The following is a 22457-nucleotide window of genomic DNA, read 5'->3' as shown; positions in this document are numbered from 1 at the left end:
CTACGCGTAGATCATGATGTTCTGTTAGAATCGCTGACAACTGTTTTCCAAAATTCGCAGCGGGTAGTGTACAGCATCGATTTCTGTGGAACCCAGTAGCTGTCAAAACTTTCACATTTTTACGAATAACTCGGAAATCGTAAATTTTTCAGGTAAAACGGTTGAAACAAACATAAATTAAAATTGAACGGCCAATCTGAAAATAACAAAACAAAGGGGGGGTTTCATTTAAAAAACCAGAGTTGGTAACTACCACACGTTTATGATGCACCCTGTATATTGGAAAGTAATTTTAGAATGTGGACCTTTTAAACGTGAAAAACTTTCGTTGGACGAATTTTCTTGTAAACTTCATATTTACTGAGATATCGCACTTTGACGCACTAATGAGCAACCCTGTATATGTTAAAGAAATACAAAACAAATAGTTGCAGATCTAAATGTAGTGTCTTCTTAGACTGTTTACCTTTTTTGTGGTCAAAATGTTAATTTTATATGTGAAAATGTTCTTTTTATATTTATGTTTGCCCTATTTATGTTGGTAAACACTTCGCAACTGAAATGGCCTGTCTTACTGGAAAAACTCCTGAATTGATCCAAGAAAAATGCCTGTCTCCTGAACAAACAGCATTAATGGAACTGCCGGGATGTCTTTCTAATAACCTTTTATTTTCGTTATTTACGAATGAACAGATTCTATATAGGTATTTTCTGAAGATTAAAACGGGTTACGACTCTGCTTCCAAGCTCAAATAACGGTGTTTCTGCCCTAGCAAATATTAGCTTTAAAACACAGGCATGTCACGTTCAAAACACCTTGAAGCTGATTAAAAATTGTGGTAATCCTTCTGAAGGCGCGCGAACGTTTGCCTAACATGCGTGGCACATTGTCAGATTTATTTCCAAATAATGTTATAATTAATTTTTGTACTTTTTAAATTGAAATATATTTTCAGGTCGACGAGATGTGGGCCCCTGTTAATTGTTCTAAACAGCCACAATCTATATTTCGTCGACATAAATAGGCTATCGACCTTGGTATTAAATCGACTATCGAAATTGAGGGGTCGAATGCGCTAAGCCCAGTCAAGTCCAGTGGTGCTCATTTCTCAGGAAACAAGAAACTATTTATTTGTAAGCAACGATGTAAAAGTTAAAAAACTAAAATACCCTGTTCATTTTTGATCAAGGAATACATATAAGCAACCATATTACGTTCACCATTATTTACATATTCAAAATTTTGAAAACAAATGGTTTGTCTCTGACTGTTTATCTCTTTGTCCTTTCCTAGAATATAGTAATAAATCCAGCACTACCGATCAAATGTTTTGCTATTTTTCAATTAGGGATTAGGGACGTCGACGAGAGAAAAACGGTTATCATATTTTCGTGTGAAGCATAGGGTTTGTACAATTGTTGAGTTCTTGAGGTTGTTTCTCTGTTTACCTGCATCAGTTTTTGCGATATTTTCCATATTCGTTTGTATTGACGTATCATATACGTTCGTGCAATAATTAGTTTGTAGGCTTACGCAGTAGGTTTTTTGGATAGATTTTGCATTTGTAATTAGTCGTCTGGGATTTATTAAATGGTCTGCATGTGCTGTTTGGTCTTTTTGGTTGCGTTTGCTCTCAGAATGTCTTCATAATTCAGTAGTGGTCGACAGATCGCTTGGCAATTTCTTACAGGAAAATCGTAACAAATCAAGAAACCTACTGTTAAATGATAAACATTGCTGTTTGACTTTTTAGGCGAGTTTTCTACAAGGTAGAACTTCGTCTGCATTATAGAAACATTGAAATCACCATTTAATTATCCAATATTTCTGAGAAGACATTTAAAACCGCTTTTGAGTTTAATAAAAGTTTGACTAGAATTGAATTTGAAACGAAGTGAAAACGAAAAAAACCGCAATAAAACTATTAGCTGCATAAACTTTTATGTCACTCGAAATTACCAAATAACTATATTGCAAGGTGGTCCAATAACTACCAGCCAAACAATTTAGTTACCTTCATTTGCTAAAGCTTGCCACAGACTTATTATTTGATTGTAATTGCATTAGTCTTATGCATCTGCATGTACAAAAAATAAATTTTCATCCAATATACGTACAAAAAGCGATTTTTGAAGCTTTTCCAAGATACACCCAGAGCTCTGGATGAACGCGACATTTTATTTATTTTGGCTACTCAATTTAAAATGCGAAAAACAATCTGCTAAGATTAATAAATAAAATATTTGTTATTGATAATAATAGTAATATTAAAGAATGGTCTTGACCGACTAGTCGTAGTTATAAGTATATGCGGAAATTAAACCAGAGATGACAGCAAAGTATAGCTGATTATCACTCTCTGTCGCCCGTAAAAAGAAGAAAAGACCATTAACATATAAAGGAAGTAACATATCAAAAACGTTATAACAGACAGTCAAAAATGGTATTTCTAAAGGCCTTTAACTTTTAATTGAATAATTACATAATGAAGCCTTAAGTCTGAATTACAACACTGTAACACAAAAAATAGAGAAATCAAGCACCTGTATCTAAGATTTAGTAGAAAGCATCATAGTTTCGTGATGCGTATTTATGGCAAACATAATAAAATCCATTTACTTACCATAATATTGATGGTCTCGATCAACGAAAAAACGATAAAGTGAAGTACAGCTCTGAAAAAAAAGGAAAACATCTTTGAAATAGATCGTGCCATTAATGTATGTTACGTGTTACGCCCTTACACTCCCCTATATGATATAACCCAAATCAACATTTAATGGTAAATAAGTTTATGTTTTGTAAGAACATTATTTATTCAACAATTTGAAAGTACACCCTACCTGTTAAAATTTACTCTCACTTTGTTTACTTTAATAACAAATCAGTAATCAACCAGTGCTTGAATATTAATTTATAATAATTATTTGCATAAAACTATGTAACCCAGATTAAATGAGCTTGTCATTCTTTCATTAATCCTACTAATTAGACAAGATCTTATAGAACAGAAAACATATTCTGCACTGATAGCTGGATTACTTGCAGTGATGGATGGGAAAGAAAAATAGTTTGCCAGGGACCCCAATACAAAAGAATGTTTTGTAATTGTAACCAATTAAATCTATATTACATAATTATTATTACTTTTGTTTGTTGTGGGTAGACAATTACTTTGTTGAGACATCTGAGAACGAGAAAATTTATGGATTTCCCAGGAATGATATAAAAATGATCATTAGACTATAATAAGTACGCATTATGCAGGGTGATTCAAAATTGGTGTAATTATTTTTAAGGGGTAATAAAGGCTTGGGGAGTATGAGAAAAATTGAAAAATATGAAATTTGTTTTTCGATAATTTCTTCTCATAATCAAGTATTCATAATAAATAAATAAAAAAAAACCAATAAAAGAAAAGGCTGTAGAGTACAGTATGCTAGAGTATATTTGCTTCATTGACCTAACAATGGCGTTTGACAAGGTTCGTTTGGAAGACATTCGACATATATTAATAGAAAATCGGGCATCGGCGGACACAACAAAAATAATCCATAACTTAAATAACAAAGGTAACAAAAGCAGGAGATCAATTCACTGCGAACATTGCAACACCGGGAGGAAGTAGACAAGGTGACAGCCTGAGTCCTTTTCTGTTTAATCTTCTCTTGAATAAAATTATAAATAAAGTAACAGATCTAAACCTCGGATACAGACTGGGCAACAAAAGAAATGGTATGGTGTGTTACGCCAATGATGCAACAATTATTGCCGAATCAGAAAACGACCTACAGAGACAACTCGTCCAGTTCCTCCAAGCAAGCTGCCAGCTCAAGATAAACATTTCGACCAACAAAACCAAATGTATGACAATCGCGAAAAATCTGCTCAGATGTAAGCTAGTGGTGGAGGACAATCCCATAGAACAGGTGATGCAATTCAGATTCTGGGCATAAACAGATCAAGCTCCCACGACCCAGTTAAAGATCTGAGAAGCCAGATTAACAAAGCATCCGCACTATCAGAATGCCTACGAGGTATAGTCTAGTCAAATCCGCACATGCGCAAAGATAGCAAAATTAGAATCTACAAGACATCAGACTGATCATGACGTACGGTGTAGAAGTCCGAAAGACATCAACAAGACGAAACACATGCTAAGCTTGTCCGAAATGAAAACACTGAGAACAATAGTGGTAAAAACAATAAGAGACATAGTACAACCATGTAGAACGGATGGACAGGAACAGACCAAAAATAGTCCTACAAAACAACCCGCCCGGCACAATACCTCTCAGGAAAAGATGCAGAGGGAGCTTTAGAATTAATAGATTGACACATCTCCAAGAAGTAGAAAAAAATATAATTTCTAGAAGTTATTAACAGTTGAAAATTGAATATTTTGAATTCAATTTGAACTTCGTTATTCGGCATTATTTTGAAATGGTCCCATGTTTGATGAGTACCCTCTTTACATTAAATTATGAAAATTTTTGATATTAAAAAAGTTATCTTCTACAATTTTTTCAATTATGAAAAAATATGTTGTTCAACATAAATTTGCCTGCAAAAAGACAGAAAACGAAGTAGTGACGCTCCTGTACGAGCCGTAGTTTTGAAACGCAATATACTTAACATTATAAATGACGCTTTAGATGCATACAGGCTTAGTACATCTAAAGCGCCTGACGTAAAATCTGAAGAGGAGACATTTCACGAACAGGAACACGTAAAAGATGTTACAAGAACCGAAAACTTTGCTTGTAGTGGAACATCAGTAGCCATACAAGTAAATTTAAGACCGAAGTATGCAAGCAAGTCATTTCAATGTAACATTCACACAGTTACAGTTTGTCAGAGTTGTTCGCCTATTAGGTGCTTAACTACTAGTATTGCATTATCTCCCATAAAAGTAAAAACGAATACCAATACCAAAAGTTATACTCCTCATCCGATTCAAGTTTAACGAGTGAAATATCAGAGAACGTATCAGAATTCTCAGCTAGTTTGTCTGAGAGTTTACTCAATTCAAATTCAAAAAGCAGCTCAAAATTTAATAACAATGATACCAATGAGGAACACATGCAAATTGCATTGAAGCACACTTTTATCAAAATTGAAAATAATCCAAGATTATTCCTGGGTATAAATAAAGACGCTTTATTTATAATTAAGCTCCTTAGAGATACTACAAAATTGGATTTTGTAAATATTTATCTAGTTCTTCAAAACATTCGCCTTGACAAAACTTTTGCTGGACTAGGTGATGATTTTGGATTTTCAGCAAGTACTATAATTAGCGAGATATTAAGACGTTAATAGTCTGGATGTCACCGAATAAAGTTAAAAAAACGTCTACCTATACCTTTCCGTGTACATTATAGTAAAGTTTACGCCATAATCGACTGTTTAGAAATTGAAATTCAGAAGCCGGAAGATGCAGTCAAACAAGCACTTACATGATCAGATTACAAGAAAGCTAATAGCATAAAGTATAGAAATCATCAAGCCCAGATGGCATATTAAATTATTATTATTATGCCTTAAATGTTAATGTCTTAAAGACGCTTAGCTTGCTCCTATGCAATATGCAAGTGTACATTCTGCAGGTTATGGGCATATAACTAGCGTAGGATTTGTGCCACTACGTCACAGCCATTAAAACAACGTTCTCGCGTGACGTCATTTTACAAGCAAATCTGGTAACTTTCGTTCCCTTTTTTGATATTATTTTTTTTTTTGTAATTTGCTTTAGGCATTTTTCTAAACGACCCTCATGCTATGTTTGGGACACGTTTTAACCAAAAAAAAAATTGTGCAACGACCTTATTCTTTGTCCAAATAACGAAAGATTCAATGTACGTTTATTTATTTGTTGAAATGTGATGGTGATATTTTATCAAATAACAATTCTTTTCGCCTTTTCGGTTGAGCCTCTCGGTCTGCGCGCCTCCTTGCTGCCTAAGATAAAATTACTGTTTCTTGAATGAACGTTGTTTTTTGTGAATAAAGAGAGTTGAGTTTTCATCATAATCAGGTGCCCTGATCACCTGATTGTATCCACTTTCTTTATGCCGTAATTCTTTACAACGAAGACAACTGTTTCTAGAAATAAAAGTTGACGATGTATTGCATTTTTTAATTCAAATTCTTAAAAACGAATTAATTCTTGTCAAAGCCATGTTTTTATTGAGTCTGTTCTTGAATAAAAAAATTCTTAAATAATTTCTAAAACACAGCAACAAATTAGATCAACAACTTCAACGTGAAAGCACCAAATGCCTTGTTAAACTACGTGAATAACGTTTTTGACCCAATTCTGGCAAATTCCAACTCTACACCTTCACGAATACGAGGGCAAATAAAATAAATTTGAAAATAGAATGTGATGCAAAAAGTCACCGGCGATGAACAAATTATTAACCTTTTCCAGGAATAGGTTTGGCCTACCAGTGGGACACTGACTCCAGTCATGCAATCATTTACTGTGAGACAATGTTATGTAAGATTGTTTATGCACTCTTGAAAACACAAGACTTGCCGCATTTATTATATTATAACAAAATTCATTAAATGTTAATCGGTTTGTGGTTTAATTGGTGTGTTTAATTGTATTATATGATCGCTGTTGCATTATATTAGGGGTTTAAGTAAAATTATTTTACTTCTTGCACTAAGTATTCATACAGGGTAATTACAGAATGATGGGATCACATTTCTAGGAATGATTCACAGCAACAAAAGAATATATTTGAGTAGAAGGATTCAATTCACCAAAGATCGAGAAACACATTTTGCACATAAAGGTCTTAAACCAATATATTATTATCAATATTGTATTATTATAGACCAATAAGCCTTTTGCCATCATTTTCGAAATTGTTTGAGCTGTCACTATGCACATACTTGTGCTGCTCTTGAATGAGGGTAATATTCTTGAAGAGATACAGCATGGATATACTTTGGGCCAATCGGTGTAAAGTGCGATCTTTCAGTTTACACAAACAGACCGCCGGTAATGCACTTCGGATCTAGAAATAGTATTGGATGAATTTCTAGACTCGTCCTGCCACATTAATCAACGAAAAAACCAGTTAAACTCAATATGTTATGGAATCAGGGTTGTTAGGAGGTATATGCATCGTATGAGTTTAAAGATAATTTACCAAGCGAATTTGGAATCGATTTTGAAATATGGGATTTTGGGGTGCTAATAGCCACGTAGAGGGTTTAATGAGATACATTGAAAGCTGTAGAGGGGCGTTCAGAACACGCAGAATACTCACTGTATATGTTATGCACATTTTTGAATGTTTAATATATTTTTTCGATAACAAAACTTTGTTTGACTGAGGCACGGCACACGACTACAACACAAAAATTGCGAATGTTAATTACCCACGTCATTGATTAACTCTAACCAAAAAACACCCAAGTCATATGTGTCTATAATTATTTAATTGTTTACGAGATGATATCAAATATCTCATATTCTGGCGACACCTAGCTTCTACTAAATCTTGAGACTGCTGCAATTGAGTTAAACCGGGAGAGAGTTGTGAAGTTGTCCACTGAGCATAATCTTAACATCAACCTTAATAAGACAGTAATCTTTTGATCAAAGAGGCCACGGAATTATCTGGTTGATCGTTTGGAAATAGAGTTTGGTACTGATGTTTTTGGTCGGGCGCCTGGAACTACATCTAGATGTTCGTCTAAAGTTCCGCAAATATGTTCAAAATTTGTTACAAAAAAGTTATATTAAGGTGACACAAAGTTGTGTGAAGCACTAGAATTATCGACCTTCAACTATTATTTTATGGTAAACTTTGCATTTATAGATTTAGTCGTAGTATTTTGTTTTTAGTTTAAGAAAATATGATTCTGTTACAGTAGGCTTTGTACCTTCCCATTTGTAAATGTACTTGATCTTATTTAACTTATAGATTCTATGGCTCATTTTTATTCGACTTCGTGTCCAGTTTGCTGAAATATCCCCATTTTCCCCTTATTTTAATGTATGATTTTCAGAGTAGCAATTTTTATATTTATGCTGAGAGTTTTTTAGAGTTTGGATCATCGTTATCTATGTTTGAAAGTTTAAGTTTCTCTTAATTATTATTTAAGTAACTAGCTTAAGAGCGATAATTTGAATGCAAAAGTCGTTTATGGACGCACATTGGAACGAAGAAGTGAAGTGGTGATGATATATGGAGAAGCTGGGCGAAATTTACATGAAGCGGAATGATTGTTCAACGAAAGATTTCCTGAGAATCGCATTTCCCGAAACTAAAACAGAAAATTGCTTCAAAAGTTTGTGAATATTGGCAGTGTCGACCGAAAAAAAAGGACTGGAAGAAAGTCTATTCCCGAAGCCAAATAAATTGATATTTTCGACACTATGGCCACCAATCTGCAGCAGTCATCAGAAAACGTTGCTACAAAATTATACACTTTGGTTCACCAGCTAACAGAAAATGATCCGGACAGGAGGATGCAGTTTTGTGAACTCATGTGCGAAATTATTGTTCAATTTCCACATCATGCCAGACGAATTTGCTTTACTGACGAGTAGTATTTCGTAATATATTTGTATTGGAAGGCGGGGGTCAGTCGAATGGCCGGCACGGGGGCCCGATCTTATCCCACTACACTTTTTTCTAGTATTGCAAGAATACCGAGAGACACATTCGCAAAAGCTAGAGATGAATTCAAGCATCCCCGCTTAACCATTGCCAGTGTAATCTAGCGCAATGGAAGAAAGTGCTGGATTAACTTATTAACTATGACGAAGGAAGGACGGAAGGACTCATTTTTTAGGACAGGACACAGGCGTTCTGTTGTGTTCCGTGTCCACTTAATGCTTCAAAAGAATTCGATAGGTATTAGGGAGACCGGATAGTACATAATGTCGTTTTCTTGCAATAAATTCAAACACAAATTTTTAACCAGTTTTCATTATTAACAAAATTTTGCTATCTAGTGTGCAAATTTTCAATGCTGGATCAATCAAAATCAATTGGATTGTAATGCTGCAGGATAACCCCTTTTCCGTCGACAATCACTGACCCCTTTTCATTAAATATTTAATAAAACGATCTTAATGTTGCCAGTTAAGGCATGCATTCAATAGAATTAGTTTTTGGATAATTTTGGCAAGGTACTGATAGTTTCAACCTTAAGTTCTGTCAAGGAAATAGTTCCTAATTTCTCAAAAAATAAAGCAAAGCAAATTTTCAATTTTTTTAACGAAAAGGTATTCAAAAATGTAAAAAGTATTTGGAAGCATGTAAAAGTAGAACAGAAAAAATGATTCGTGATTTGATTGCTTTTATTTAAAAAACATTTAAATCATTTAAAAAACATAAAAGTGCACTTTAAATTATACAGAAAGTCCCAGAAGTAATGTATAGATTAATTTAAGATTCAGCGGTTTGTTTTTTGGGAAAAACGATCGGACTCGTCGATTTTCATTTGTTACTGGATGGTCCAAAAATATGTTACTACCATTAATTTCATTTTTTCAAATGGAATGCAATGCTTGTCTCTCTGAGCTTGTAGGGTGTTTTGAATATTTATTATCAGTCCTTTCACTCCTAGCTCAAGAGGTTTGACGGTCTCGACCTGGCCAGGAATTGTGTAAATAGGTCAAGCCGTCTTCTGCATTCACCAAAATTGCAATTTTGGTAGGAATATCTAAACATGTCTGTGTATGCGTTTTCCGTTCCACTCTGGATATGAAGGCAGATGACCTGAGCTGATCTGTTTACCACATTCCAGTCATCTGTTTACCATATTCCAGGTGTCACCGTTAAACTTGGGGTTAGTCGAGATGCTCATTCCAGAGGGGTTCTCTGGAAGCGCCTGGCAAATGCGTCTCCATTTCTTTATCTGTATTTCGTTCTGCCCTTTTTCATTCATACATCATCAACATCATCATCATCATCATCATGATATTTTTGTGTAAGCATTGAGAGTTTTCTTAAGCAAAATGTCTTTATCGTATATAATTATGCAGGTAACTTTTGCTTTTAATTAATACGACTCGTACTTATTTGGTTTCGTCTGTCTTCTATAGCTATTGTATTAATAATTCCAAATATATAGATATGAATATAATAATGAATATGTTGCCGCGTCTTGCACGTTTATTTGTCGTAAGTTACTCGTATTTACTACTGTGGGAATTGCATTCATGTTTTGATATAAAAAAAAATAGTCTATTTAACAACCATACTTTTACTGTGCACTTATGACCGATTAATGAGTCAATAAACTATTTCCAGATAATACTTTTCGTAATAAACAACAGTGTTCGTGCGTGAAAACGTTCGAAAGTGCATTTAAGATCATTATTTGCTTTTGCGATAATCCTACAAAATGCGACTCTGCTACAGTTAGATCACTAGGCTAGACTTGAAAATTACAAATTATAGTTTTCTAATAAATTTTGTCAAATGTTTTACAGAACTAATTTATAACCATCCATATGCATACATAACATTTTAATTCTTAATACAGATATACATTCTAATTAGGGATTCAATATGAATAATTAGTAATAATGATGAATTATCTTCAAAATATTTCGTGCTTATTTAAAAACAACTTGTTTCATCTCAAATTATTTAAAATTACTGTAAACCATCATCAGTGTATTTCCTTGTCAATGATTTAATTATAGTAAGATTATTCATGTAAAATACGTAAGTTTCCATGTGAGAGTAACGAGTGTAACGAATAATGAATATATTGTACCGAATACTAAGATTGTTCGTAACGAGTTTATACGGGTATTCCGTTTTCGTTACTTTTACAGGATTAGCAACAAGACTCGTGTAAATGTATTGATATTCCTCAGAAATATGTATTGTTTATGGTTTCAAAAATAGAATAAAGCAACAAACCTTTAACCAAAATACTTGGACTAGGAGCTTGCTAATTTAGTTAAATTTGCGATGTTTGCTTCTTTTCTGCTCGTAAACTGAAATGTAAAGGCCATTTCTCCAGACCTATTAGAAATTAGCACACCAAATGCCTGGCTATTTATATAAATATATTAAATTTTACAAATGTTTCGCGGCTGATGACTTTAGGAAGTGTAAAAGATGCTTAATTTCTTGGTTTATTTTCGATGCCGATGCACAGAGATGCCATTCTCTTTGTTGCCAACAAATTCCAGAGCAGTCTGAATATTGTGAAAAATGCAAAGTCAAGCTAGAGCCTAGAAGCAATCAGTATAAGACTTTTCAAAAATAAGACAAGCAGAAATAACATTTCTTTTTAAATAACTTTTGTTGCTTCAATGCAATTTATGCATTTTAGGAGCTTGTAGGTTTTATTGTAATGTTGGTTTGTAATTGAACATATAATTCTGTATAGGAAGGTTCAAATCCGAGTATTATCATTGACTCGTAAATGATTAAAATATTAAAGTTGCGAGAGAAACCTTAGTGAAGACGCACGACCACAGGCAATAAAAACAACAAGAGTCAGCGGATACCTGAGAGATAAAATATGTCAAAATAAAATGATGAGTTCAAAGATCAAGTTGCGGATTTACAAAACGTTCGTAAGGCCTATTTTAACGTACGCCAAGAGATGGTATGAAAGCTGGAGCTCAGCGTCACTAGATGAGTCCTGAAGGCGGCTAAACACAACGGACTAAACAGGACTCGGCCCTAATATAAAAAGTAGAAGAAGAATAATATTATTTCCAAAACTGTCTGTGAAACTATCCATTTCACCAACCCAAGACTATTAAATCTTTATGGAAAGTTACACAAACGTTCAAAACACCCATAAAACGAAATTCAATGCTCCCCTCTACACTAAAGATAAGACTAAGGATAAGCGCGTGGTGACCAATTAAGATTCACTCTATTCAAAATTTTCATCTAAACAAGATTCAGAAAAGATTAAAATCTAAACAATGTTTTGAAAGAGGAATAGGGAACTCCTTAGGTGATCACTAGCTACATCTAAAGCCTTAAAAGATTTCATTTCAGACAAAATTTATAAAAAAATCAAAGGTGGCAAGGATATCGGCTCTAACATAGTAGCTATTCATATCCTTAAACAGCTCAAAAAGCAAGTATACTTAATGTAAAACTAAAACCGTTGCACGTCATCAATCGTCAAACTGACCCTGTTGCCAAGTTGTCATGAAAATCTTTTGTTTTTGATAATTGGTTTTAGATCAATAATAATCGCTTAATTTTAAACCATGGAAATGTAAGAAAAAAAAACAACTGTATACAACGCCGTCGTCGTTCGAAAAACAACACTTTTCGCCCTTGCATCGAAAACTACTATTATTTGGAAGCAAAATAGCTAAGTGTATTTTCCAAAAAAATGGTTAATGTTTTGATTTTGTAGTTAAATACTTTGTAATAACTCGGGTCACCTTGTATATGTAGGTAATTGTCATTTGCCGTTATTAATAATATAGAGGGGTAGTTACTTCGTTCAAAATTTTTGATTACTACAAACTAACGTTTTCACTTTTTTTATTACTAAACTAAAGTTCAAATCTGTTGAAATGAAATAAACAGAACTCCATCTTTAAACCCAGACTTTTCTTACTTGTGTCATGTATCCTGGGGCCCCACTATATCCAAGATATCGCTTGTTGTCCCATGGCTCAATACTTATTGGGTATCTAGCCATTGATTGAGTGTATTTATTTTTATCGTTTTGTTTGCAGGTCGGGAAAATATACGATTTCAATTATTTATGTATTAACAAAAATGTGTGGGTTGTCAATTTGTCCCAGTTAAAGCCAGTATACTTTACAGGAAGTGTCCTTCACCTACAATCGATAAAATTGGGTCGAAAATAAGGGTTTCGCTTGATTAATTATCAGTATATGTAGTTAGATTAGGGACTTTCACTATGTCTAGGCCACATTTTCCGTTATCAGTTCGAGTTAATTACTAAAACAATTTAGTAATACCTTATAAAGTTGTCAAAATTTATTAATTTTTCTCCGATATTCATGAGAAAAAAACAGAGAATTATGATTGGATTGTCATCAATGGTTCATTTTAGCGACGATCGTGTGCAATAAATTGTAAGTGTTACAACCAGCGCTACCTACGATTTGAAGCCTACTTGCTGTATGTTCGGACAAACTACGGCCATAAAATATTGATCATAAAAAAATATGATCCTACTCAGACACCACTAGTGTACAGCATGGAATATTGCAGAAAAATGTGAGGTATTGAAGTGGTAAGAACCTTCTGGGACGTGAAAGTCCTACCAAGTGGGGTCAAGTGTACTCCCTTCAAAATATTTCGAAAAATCTTTAAATGTGCAAGCTTAATGGGAAGTCGACAGATACGAAGGCATAATGGGATAAAAATGACTACAATGTATGGCTGGATGCTGTATCGACAATGCGAGAAAGATGTGGGTAAACGCTAGGCTGAGGACTCACACAACCCAGAGCGCAAACATACGAGCTCTGGAAGGTACCGTAAGACACAATTTTCCAAATCTCGACAAAAAAAATTCACAGGGAACTGAACTTGGGCTTTTTGTTATTCCTCACATACATAAATGATATGGTTGGGGTAGTAAATAAAGTGAAATAGAACTGTTTGCCGATGACACTATAATATACATAGCAGGAAAAGACATTATATAGACAAAGGCAACACGTTGTTAATGATAGTTGGCAAAACGGGTGTGGATAATATGAATAATTATAGCTTTAGGCAAAAGGATAGAAATACAATGTCTCTGAATTTTATTTCTTTACAGGGTAATTTAAAATTGGCGTCATTCCCCTGGGAATACATTACGTTACATCAACATTACGTAAATACCTGTCCCGTGTGGAGTTGCTAGTCCCCCATCGGGCGCCTCCCTAGCTGGCGGATAGGGGGAAAACCTCCTAGATATAGGTGGTACCGAGGAAATGAAATTCTCGGGGCGGACCAAAACTAGCGCAGTAGCGTCTGACCCAGAATGGGCGGCCACTAACAGCGTCTGTTCCACAAAGGGGCGGCTGATATACAAACTCACCAACCCGCACGGCAAGCGTAATGTTCTAGATGCCAAAACCCCTACGATGAATAGAAGGAACTAAAGGCCCTAGCAACCGGAAAATTCCCTACAAAGGCAGCTGTCGTCAGAATAGAAGCGAGGGTGCAAAGCACTGGAAGAGATCAGGCTACCACACGAAGTTGAACATACAATATCAGATCAATGGCGTTGGAAGGCAGAACAGATGAACTGGAATCCGAACAAGAAAGAATCAAATTGGAAATGTTGGGTAAGACAAGGAAAAGACAATCAGACCATAAACTATACTACAAAGCCCAAGAAAACACAAGCGTGGGAGAGGTGGGAATACTAATACATAGAAAACTGACAGACAGGGTAAAATTGATTAAAGTTATATCCGAAAGGGTAGTATACGCAATAATACAAATAAACAGGCTGGAAACACTAACGATAAGCGAAGCCTACGCTCCAATAAGCACCACCGACGACGAAGTCAGTAAACTCTACGAGGATGTCTCTGGAAGAATGCCTGCAAACAAAACTTCAAAAGTGTAAGATAGGAGGCCAAGTAGACCCAGAGGAAATATACGTAGGCAAACACGGGCTACAGAAAATAGACCCCAGAGATGCTAGGATGGCAAACCTCTTGGAGGAAGAACACCTGTACAACGACAACATTTTCTTTCAGAAAAGCCACAACCGAAAATGGACCTAGCCAAGACCAGATATTTTAACAAAGAACATTCACGTAGTACATAATGTCGAGATACTAAACACACAAACGAACTAAGTGTGGTAATACTAAACATGAGTTAACTATTTCAATATGGCAAAGCCGCTTTTAAAAAAACAACTAAATTCTACTAACGCGTTTATTTTTGATGAAAGAAACTCTACATGTGTATTTGTCGAAAGATAAAAATGAAGTCACTGGTAATCAGCGCAAATGTGCTTTTGTTTGAAGTAAACGCATTGTCAGCATTTGGATGATTCAGCGGAACGCGTATAGGACCGTCACATAAGTCATGCTAGAAAAGAAACGACAACTTATAGTTGACAACAAAAAATCAACTGTAGAATAAGAAGACACAAACAAAACCGCCAGAAAAATGACAAAGGAAGACATCAGAACCCGTAATACTCGAATTGAGGAGAATGTCCTAGAACAAGATAAATGAACAAAAGTATTCAGGAGAGAAGCGCCAAACACAAAGAAAGAAATAGTCAGAATCAAAGACCAGGAAGGTGTCAGTTGTTGTGCAATGGTCCGAGTACTCCTGGAAAGCTCTGCTGCAATTATCTCCAATACCTGTTCCTCTATGTCTAAAACTCGAAGACCTGTTGGTCGCCCACTATCTATCTCAAATCCTGTATATGTTCATTTATCTCTAATTAACCTTAACTTAAAACTATTTATGACGATTTAAGAATAAAACAGTAATTGATTAAAAATATATCTGTATGGGTGAAGATCTGAACAATTTATAATTAATAAAAAAATAAGTACTGGCGGCTTCAGGACGTTCAACTGCTCTGTCCTGCCTTGTTAACGAAAACCGAATATTACCCAGATGTGCTTCTGTTTAATAAGGTTATTCGCTTTTTAAGCAATTTAATTACTACTTAGGTCCATTAGCTAGGTGTAAAATATACCGAGTTTAATAAGTTTCCGACATTTTACGAGTCGATTCGGCACGAATTTTTAAAATAAAATTTCGAGCTCCAAGGTCTTACAAAATTCAATTTGAATTGTGCGTTTTGTTACATGAGAAACTTAAATTCTATCTTTGTTTACTCTCAGTAATATCTTTGATATTGTGCAACTAATTATAATTAAGCACGTTCCACTGTATCATGTTCCACGTTCATCGCAAAACGCGAGAATGTCGACTTCGCATTTTGTTGCTAATAAGTAGGCTAAGTTAAGATTTCCAAAGTTGTACCGAGGTATCTGAAATAAACATTTTTAAAAACCCTTTTTCTAAAAGGCGCATTTTAACTTCACAGATTTTTTTCTTTAGAAGAATCATAACTTTTAGTTGTCGTACAAAAGTCGCTGCCAACAACCGTTTTTGAGATGTTTTAATTTAAAGTAATTTACGTTTCAAAAGTAAAATTGTTTCTTAAAAAGTAAAGCTATTTAGCAAACTAACTTTTATAATTATTATTTTAATTTATTTTCTTGACTGCGTGCAATTGTTATTATATTCTTATCCTTCATGGGTCTCAGTCAAAGTGTGAAGTAAAAATTTTGAATATCGTTTATTTCATTACGTTTCGGCGAGACAACAGCGCCATTATCAGATTTAAAATTTTCACAATTAAAACATTATGTCCAAAAACTATAATTTATAAAGCGTTAAAACATTTATTAGTTCTTGAGCAAAAAAAAATCCGCTTATATCAATACATGCATTCTCGCAAAAGTAGAAAATAATTCAAACAAATTTAAGGTTTAAGACAGCAAAGACTTAAAAGAACGTAATATTTACCGATTATGAGGTAAGTTTTTCAAATGTTTGGTCTCCCAGAAGGAAGGAATTTTTCCCTCAAGAACTAATGAATGTTTTAACGCTTTATAAATTATATATGGTTTTTGTACAACATGTTTTAATTTTGAATTGGTGTTTGTAGTTTAGGTTAGTTGAATGATATTCAAAATTTTTACTTCACACTTTGACTGAGACTCAGGAAGGATAAGAATATAATAACAATTTATAATTATTAAAGTTTAAATTTATTTATCTTGACGTACAGTTAAGTAGCAATCATTATTATTCAACCTAAGTGCGTCGTATGATACCGTCTAGCTCTTTTCATAAAAATGTCCTTTTTTATTGGGAAACAAGAGCACTCTTTATCAAATGTAATAGAAGACAAAATTTTGTAGGCTAACGACACAACAAAAAGGGTTTGAAAATTAAAAAAGTTAGTTTACAAATTGGTTTGTCGTCGATTATTTTTAATTAAAATATCGAAAACGGTTGCTCGTAGAGACTTTCGATAAGAATACAATTTTTGCTTCAAAATGATGGAGACATTGATTTTCTTGCTAAAAAATGCACGAAAAAGTTATGAATATTGAGAAGAGAAAAAATGTAGCTAGCCCCTTTTCATSCAAGATCAAATTTACGTTTCACATGTTACAAAGCCCCCAAATCCCACGTTTCCTTAAAATATCGACATATTTCAAAAATTATTCGCAAAAAACAAAAAATTAACTTGTTTTTAACACCGTATAGCTATATAARTAAGGCCTTGTGGACCCACACGTACTAGGATATGGGCTTTTTATCTTAAAAACATCTGAGGATTTGCTCTGTGAAATATCGGATACTTAATCCACTCGGAATAAAGTAATGACTAAAAATAAAGCCTCATTGGTGGTTTTAAAATGGATGATAAAATCATAAGACATTCTTATGGGCGCGTGGACCTCAGCGTATCAACAAAAGCTGAATGACTCGGGCCAATTACAAACCACAGCCACGAATCAAATGCAATTCTCAGTGGTGAATAACAAAATAAGAATTTTTATTAAATTTTTTGAAAATGTTTACAAAAAAACTGTTGGGAGCATATTTATTGTTTTCGACAACTTAGTGATTTTCTTCATTTTATTGTGCTGTTTTTATTGCGGGTTTTCTTTATTTATGGCATTATAATAATTTATAATGCATAATAAGGTTATTATTATTATTAATAAAACATATCATTAAAGCTTTTAGATTAATTAAGAATTTTAGATGAAACTATAACGCTCAATAAATATCAACTGATCTAAGGAATGCCATCGTTTGAAACTTTCTTGTGCAAAATTGCCTGTAAACATATTTAACTCTCCTTGGGATTAAATCAATTACATAATAATTAAAGCGTAGTGATCGACTTTAGCCCAGTTGGAGCCGTCTCGTAAATGCATTTATCTGTTAAGATAATTACTTTATTTTCATAGAAACGAAGTTACTAGGAAGAAGGCACTGTGGGTAATGAATCCTTCATCGCCATTAGCTCTTTCAACCACATTATCACACATATTTGTTCAGTGGCAAATAAGGGATAACAATGGGGGGGGGGGAGTCAGGTCATAAAAAAGGAATCGTAACATGCAAGTTCTTCTGGATGGAATTAACGTGTTTTTGAAATATCTAATTTCAAAATTTACAGAATTATAAAATTTTATTAACTTATCATTAAAGTGAATTCAGACTTTGGAGAAGTCCGGGAAAATAGAAAGTATTGTACCGAATTCAGCTTTTAACAGTCGTGGCACTATAAGTTCTAACTAGAAGACATTCAGGAACGAATTTCATTCAGGTGGCATATTTTGACTCCACCTCTTCCAATTGATCTCTATTCAATCGTTTAATGTAATAATGGGCTGAAATAAGGCGGGGCCTTTTTCTGGGCATAAATCATCTGTTTGAAACAAATTTTTAATAAACTTCGGTAATGTTTATACGGCGCGGCAGCACAAATCGGAACCATCATTTCATATAATAATAGGAATTGGTGTGTACCCACTGAATGAAATCAAAGAATCGGTCTATCTTCCTTTTCTGATACAACCCTTTGTATCACCCATTAGTACAATAAGCGTTTTATTTTCTGTAATGTAGAGGCCCTGGATGACTGAATAAGTCGAAAGCGCTAGGCTAAATGTACCTTTGAAGGCTTGAAGTAGACCGTTAATTACACACTTCTTCTGGATGGAATTAAAGTGTTTTTGAAATATTTAGTTTATAAAATTACATAATTATAAACTGTTTTTAGGTTATTATTTAAGTGAATCCCGAAAAAATATTTTGGGACACAAAAATTGGATTTTCTCATATTTATTTCCAGTTTCTGTATCAAACTCTTCTGTACGTTGAGTACTGTAGCAAGTCAAATTGACTTGAGTTAATTAATCTACAGATATTTTCGTCATTTTTGCGCTTTACAGTCAAAGCACGATCAAACTGTTTTTCAATGGTTTATGCTATAGTAAATTAAATCAATTAGGAAAAAGTGTAAAATGAAAATTGAAATATTTCGTTTCGACGTGTTTTTCTTTTCATTTTGTAACTATTTTTCGGTTTTCCAGTCATAAAAATATGCAATATTTATGGAGGGTATCAAACTTTAAAATTATTACGTAACATTTCATAGATTGTTGGCTAATGGTCACAAATCCCGTATATAATGATAATAAAATACTACAGAATCAAAAAGTTTATTCCTAAAAGTCCTATCTGTATAAAAACAAAAAATATATTTTAGTAAAATCACAGAAATGAGTTTTCAATAAGTATTTGTATGTGAATATACATAATTTAATTTGCATTAGGGTTACAAATGTTATAGTCACTAACATTAACTTTTGTATATTATCGCTTTATTTGCTTCTTTACTACTACTACTACAAAATAAGTACAGAGGAATAAAACTTTTCATTCGCAACTTTGCCACTTGTAGGTACTTTAAAATTTATTCGTGTTTGTCATATTTCAAATTCTACGTGTCTTCGACTGRRCAAGACGTATGTGGACSTYAAAAATTCATAATCGTTCGTTAAATTCGCCTTACATGTGAAAAATATATAGAATGTAATATTAATAAATTTTCCTAAACGCRGTTAAATGTTGCAGTTCACGATCGTGCCTTTCATTTACAGATAAATAACTATTATGGTATTTATTTAGCATTTAGAAATCAAGAACTCGTTAAATGCCAAACTGGGTAAGTACCTCAGGTAAATACCAAATTGACTTTAGCAGTAGATTAAAAGATAAGTTCAATATCCCAATATGAAACATTCCGAATTGAATTTTTACTACAACCCAAACAATGGCAACATAAACAGGTGCAGTTGAATTGCTTCACTGATTTTTTCATTATCATCTAAAATCTATTGGTTTATTTTGCCATTAAGCGCATTGATTGAATAGCAAATAGTACTTCCGCAAGCTGTAAATAAATAATAGATGCACGTCTAATATTTGTTCAGTGTCAATGATCTAGAAGTCATGGGACAAGAATAGATGAACTATGGATTCCTACATTTACTTCCTGGAAATTCGCATAAAATTGTCCTAAACTCTATTAATAAGAATATGTTTAGGACTAATTTACACATAGGGTGTTCATTTCATAATTTCTCGCTATCAACTTTTTAAATGCTGAGAAATGCTAATTAAAAAATGCAGATATTTATCTATCTCTGTAAAGGTACGCTAGTTAACTGCTTAATTTTAAGTAATGAAAGACTCTGGGTGTGCGTAAGAGAGGCATTTCCCAAACTTCACCGAAAAAAAAAGTAATGGAGGAATTAAGTCAACAAAAGCTCAAATTGATGCCAATCTTTTGCTTAGGAATGACGACCAATATTTGAACTCCTTATATTATCGAAAGACATAAACAATTCTTCCAGGTTTAGATAATATTATTACGATAAAAAATATGAATTTTGAGTTGAGATTAATGACACCACATGTTTAAAGCCTTTTTAAGTAAGAAAATTTCAAACAGGGATGCATCGGACGATCTCGATGCCCATTTTGTTAACTTTTTTGGTGTCATCATTTTATTTGTAGGTGTATAACACTTCTTCTCCGTCGGCCTTTATTTATCCACTGCTGGATATAAGCCTCTTCCAAATTTCTCCATGTGTCCCTCTCTAGGGCTAGGTGGTGCCAGTTTCTGCACAACGACCGCTTGATGTCGTCTAGCCATCTCTTTTGGGGTTTTCCGATACTTCTTTTTGTTAATCGTGGCAGCCGTAGGCGTATTGTCCACTTTAGTGTTCTGCCTTGCCACATGTCCAGCCCATTGCCACTTAAGTTCAGCTACGTGCTCGATCATGTCTTTTACCTTCGTCTTCCTCCTTATTTCTGTATTGCGTATTTTGTCGCGCAGGCTGATTCCCAGCATGGATCTTTCCATCGCTCTCTGGGTTGTTCTAAGGCGTTCTATTATTTATTTATTTTATCTAGCAAACTCTGGAACAAAGCTATGAATAGTTTAGGATAGAGAGCGTCTCCTTGTCTCAATTCTCTCTCGGTTTTAAATTTGTCTGTATACTGATTTTCTGTAATTTTGATCTTACACCTGCATCTTTTGACCTGCCGTTGCAGTCTTGTTTATATATTTAACTGCTGCAGAGTAGCGAAAGTTACTGCACTCGGCTAGTGTTTCTAAGAATTTCTGTTGAAGTACGGAATCAAAGTCATTTTTTTTCGAAGTCAACGAATGTTAATATAAGTGGCTTTGTTCTATTCGACGCTTTTTTCGTTAAAAATCTTGGCTGTTAACAAGTTGTCGTTGGTCCCATATCCCATTCGAAAACCTACGACTCTACCTTTCAAAAGAAAGAACTCTAGTTTCCTAGTCAGACGTAGCTCGAACTAATACGACTTGTTAAATTGAAATCCCCATAATTTCCGAAACGTTGAAAATTCAGGAGAAGCAAAAACAAATTGCTTAAAATTTGTCATAGGATTCATATCTTAACTATCTTAATAACTTCGTGTCGTCCGCCTTGCAAACATACAACGTGTTTCAGAACTGTTACAAACTTCCAGGTTTTACACACGAGCCAAGATGGGATAAGTTTTGTTAATAAATTGATGCCCGGAAACGCACCCTTGCCATTGAATTACTTGCGCTGAGATAATATTTTAATAATTTGATCTATTTAGTGTACTTCTTTTAGTTTAATGCTTATCTTATCATGATTGAAATTACGAATGTTGGGTATACGGAGAGAATCGATTTTTTTTTCAGTAACGGACAGTCGTGGGAGAGTTGCACACCAAACTTGTAAAAATCCTTTTCTGAATTTCCATTGTCCATAACAAGCATTTTTTCCGTACATTGATCAGAAACTATAAAGCATTATCAGTTTCTAAAATTAACTGCGGATTTGGACCCGTACAACCGCCAACGATTGGAGTATCTGCTATCTGCTTCATTATGGAGAATCCAATATGGATACCAGAGTCCCTCGGTGCAACCCGCGCAAATAATTCAAATCTCTGAAAAATCGTGCTCGAATCAAAGCTACATTTCTATTTATTTCAAAAGGTTTAAAAATTATGTCTCAGTGATTAGGCTGCACGAGTTTAAATGTGTCGTTGGTATCTACAACAATGTGAAAACAACCTTCACTGTTCGGAGATGATTCAATTTGGTGACGAATATGATTTCACACGGCATTAGGCATGGTTAACTCAAAGAGAGGCAACAACTCAAAAGCGCAACTCAATACAGTGTTACCCATGCCTAGTCGGCGCCGGGTATTTAACGATCGAAATAGTCACATCTGTGTGTTTCCACTAACACACCCAAACTAATGCTCAACAACACCAAAATCCCTCTTTCTAAATCTCTCAAATATCTTGGCGTTATCATCGATTCTAGACTAAACTTTGCTGAGCACATTAACAAAATAATCTCCAAAGGA

General features: G+C 34.1%; 3 protein-coding genes across 7 annotated transcripts in view; 1 reads left to right on the top strand and 2 right to left on the bottom strand.

The window, feature by feature from the left end:
• The window catches only part of LOC109544375 (interaptin), a 104498-nt gene that overhangs the window by 49925 nt on the left and 32116 nt on the right, over positions 1-22457 (bottom strand). For 4 of the 5 annotated variants that reach the window (XM_048666401.1, XM_048666398.1, XM_048666397.1 and 1 more), the window contains one exon: positions 2625-2676. The exons of the other annotated variant lie outside the window; for it this stretch is intronic. The gene's annotated coding sequence lies outside the window, so the exon portion shown is untranslated. The remainder of the gene's footprint in view (positions 1-2624; positions 2677-22457) is intronic. 5 annotated transcript variants of the gene reach the window in all.
• LOC125504565 lies at positions 14216-14569 on the top strand. Its single transcript, XM_048666768.1, has one exon. The coding sequence runs from the start codon at positions 14216-14218 to the stop codon at positions 14567-14569; it is 354 nt and encodes a 117-aa protein (XP_048522725.1).
• Positions 20618-20938, bottom strand: LOC125504564. The gene has a single exon (XM_048666767.1). The coding sequence runs from the start codon at positions 20936-20938 to the stop codon at positions 20618-20620; it is 321 nt and encodes a 106-aa protein (XP_048522724.1).

Source organism: Dendroctonus ponderosae, unplaced genomic scaffold, assembly GCF_020466585.1.
Source record: "Dendroctonus ponderosae isolate FM_Combo_2020 unplaced genomic scaffold, Dpon_F_20191213v2 Dpon_F_20191213_5, whole genome shotgun sequence".
Classification (NCBI taxonomy): Eukaryota; Metazoa; Arthropoda; class Insecta; order Coleoptera; family Curculionidae; genus Dendroctonus; species Dendroctonus ponderosae.
The sequence above is the reverse complement of the archived record's forward strand: the minus strand, read 5'-3'. Positions and strand labels throughout refer to the sequence as shown.

Coding starts and splice junctions, on each gene's coding strand:
- LOC125504565 (XM_048666768.1), top strand. CDS start 14,216: ATGGCGTTGGAAGGCAGAACAGATGAACTGGAATCCGAACAAGAAAGA.
- LOC125504564 (XM_048666767.1), bottom strand. CDS start 20,938: ATGGAAAGATCCATGCTGGGAATCAGCCTGCGCGACAAAATACGCAAT.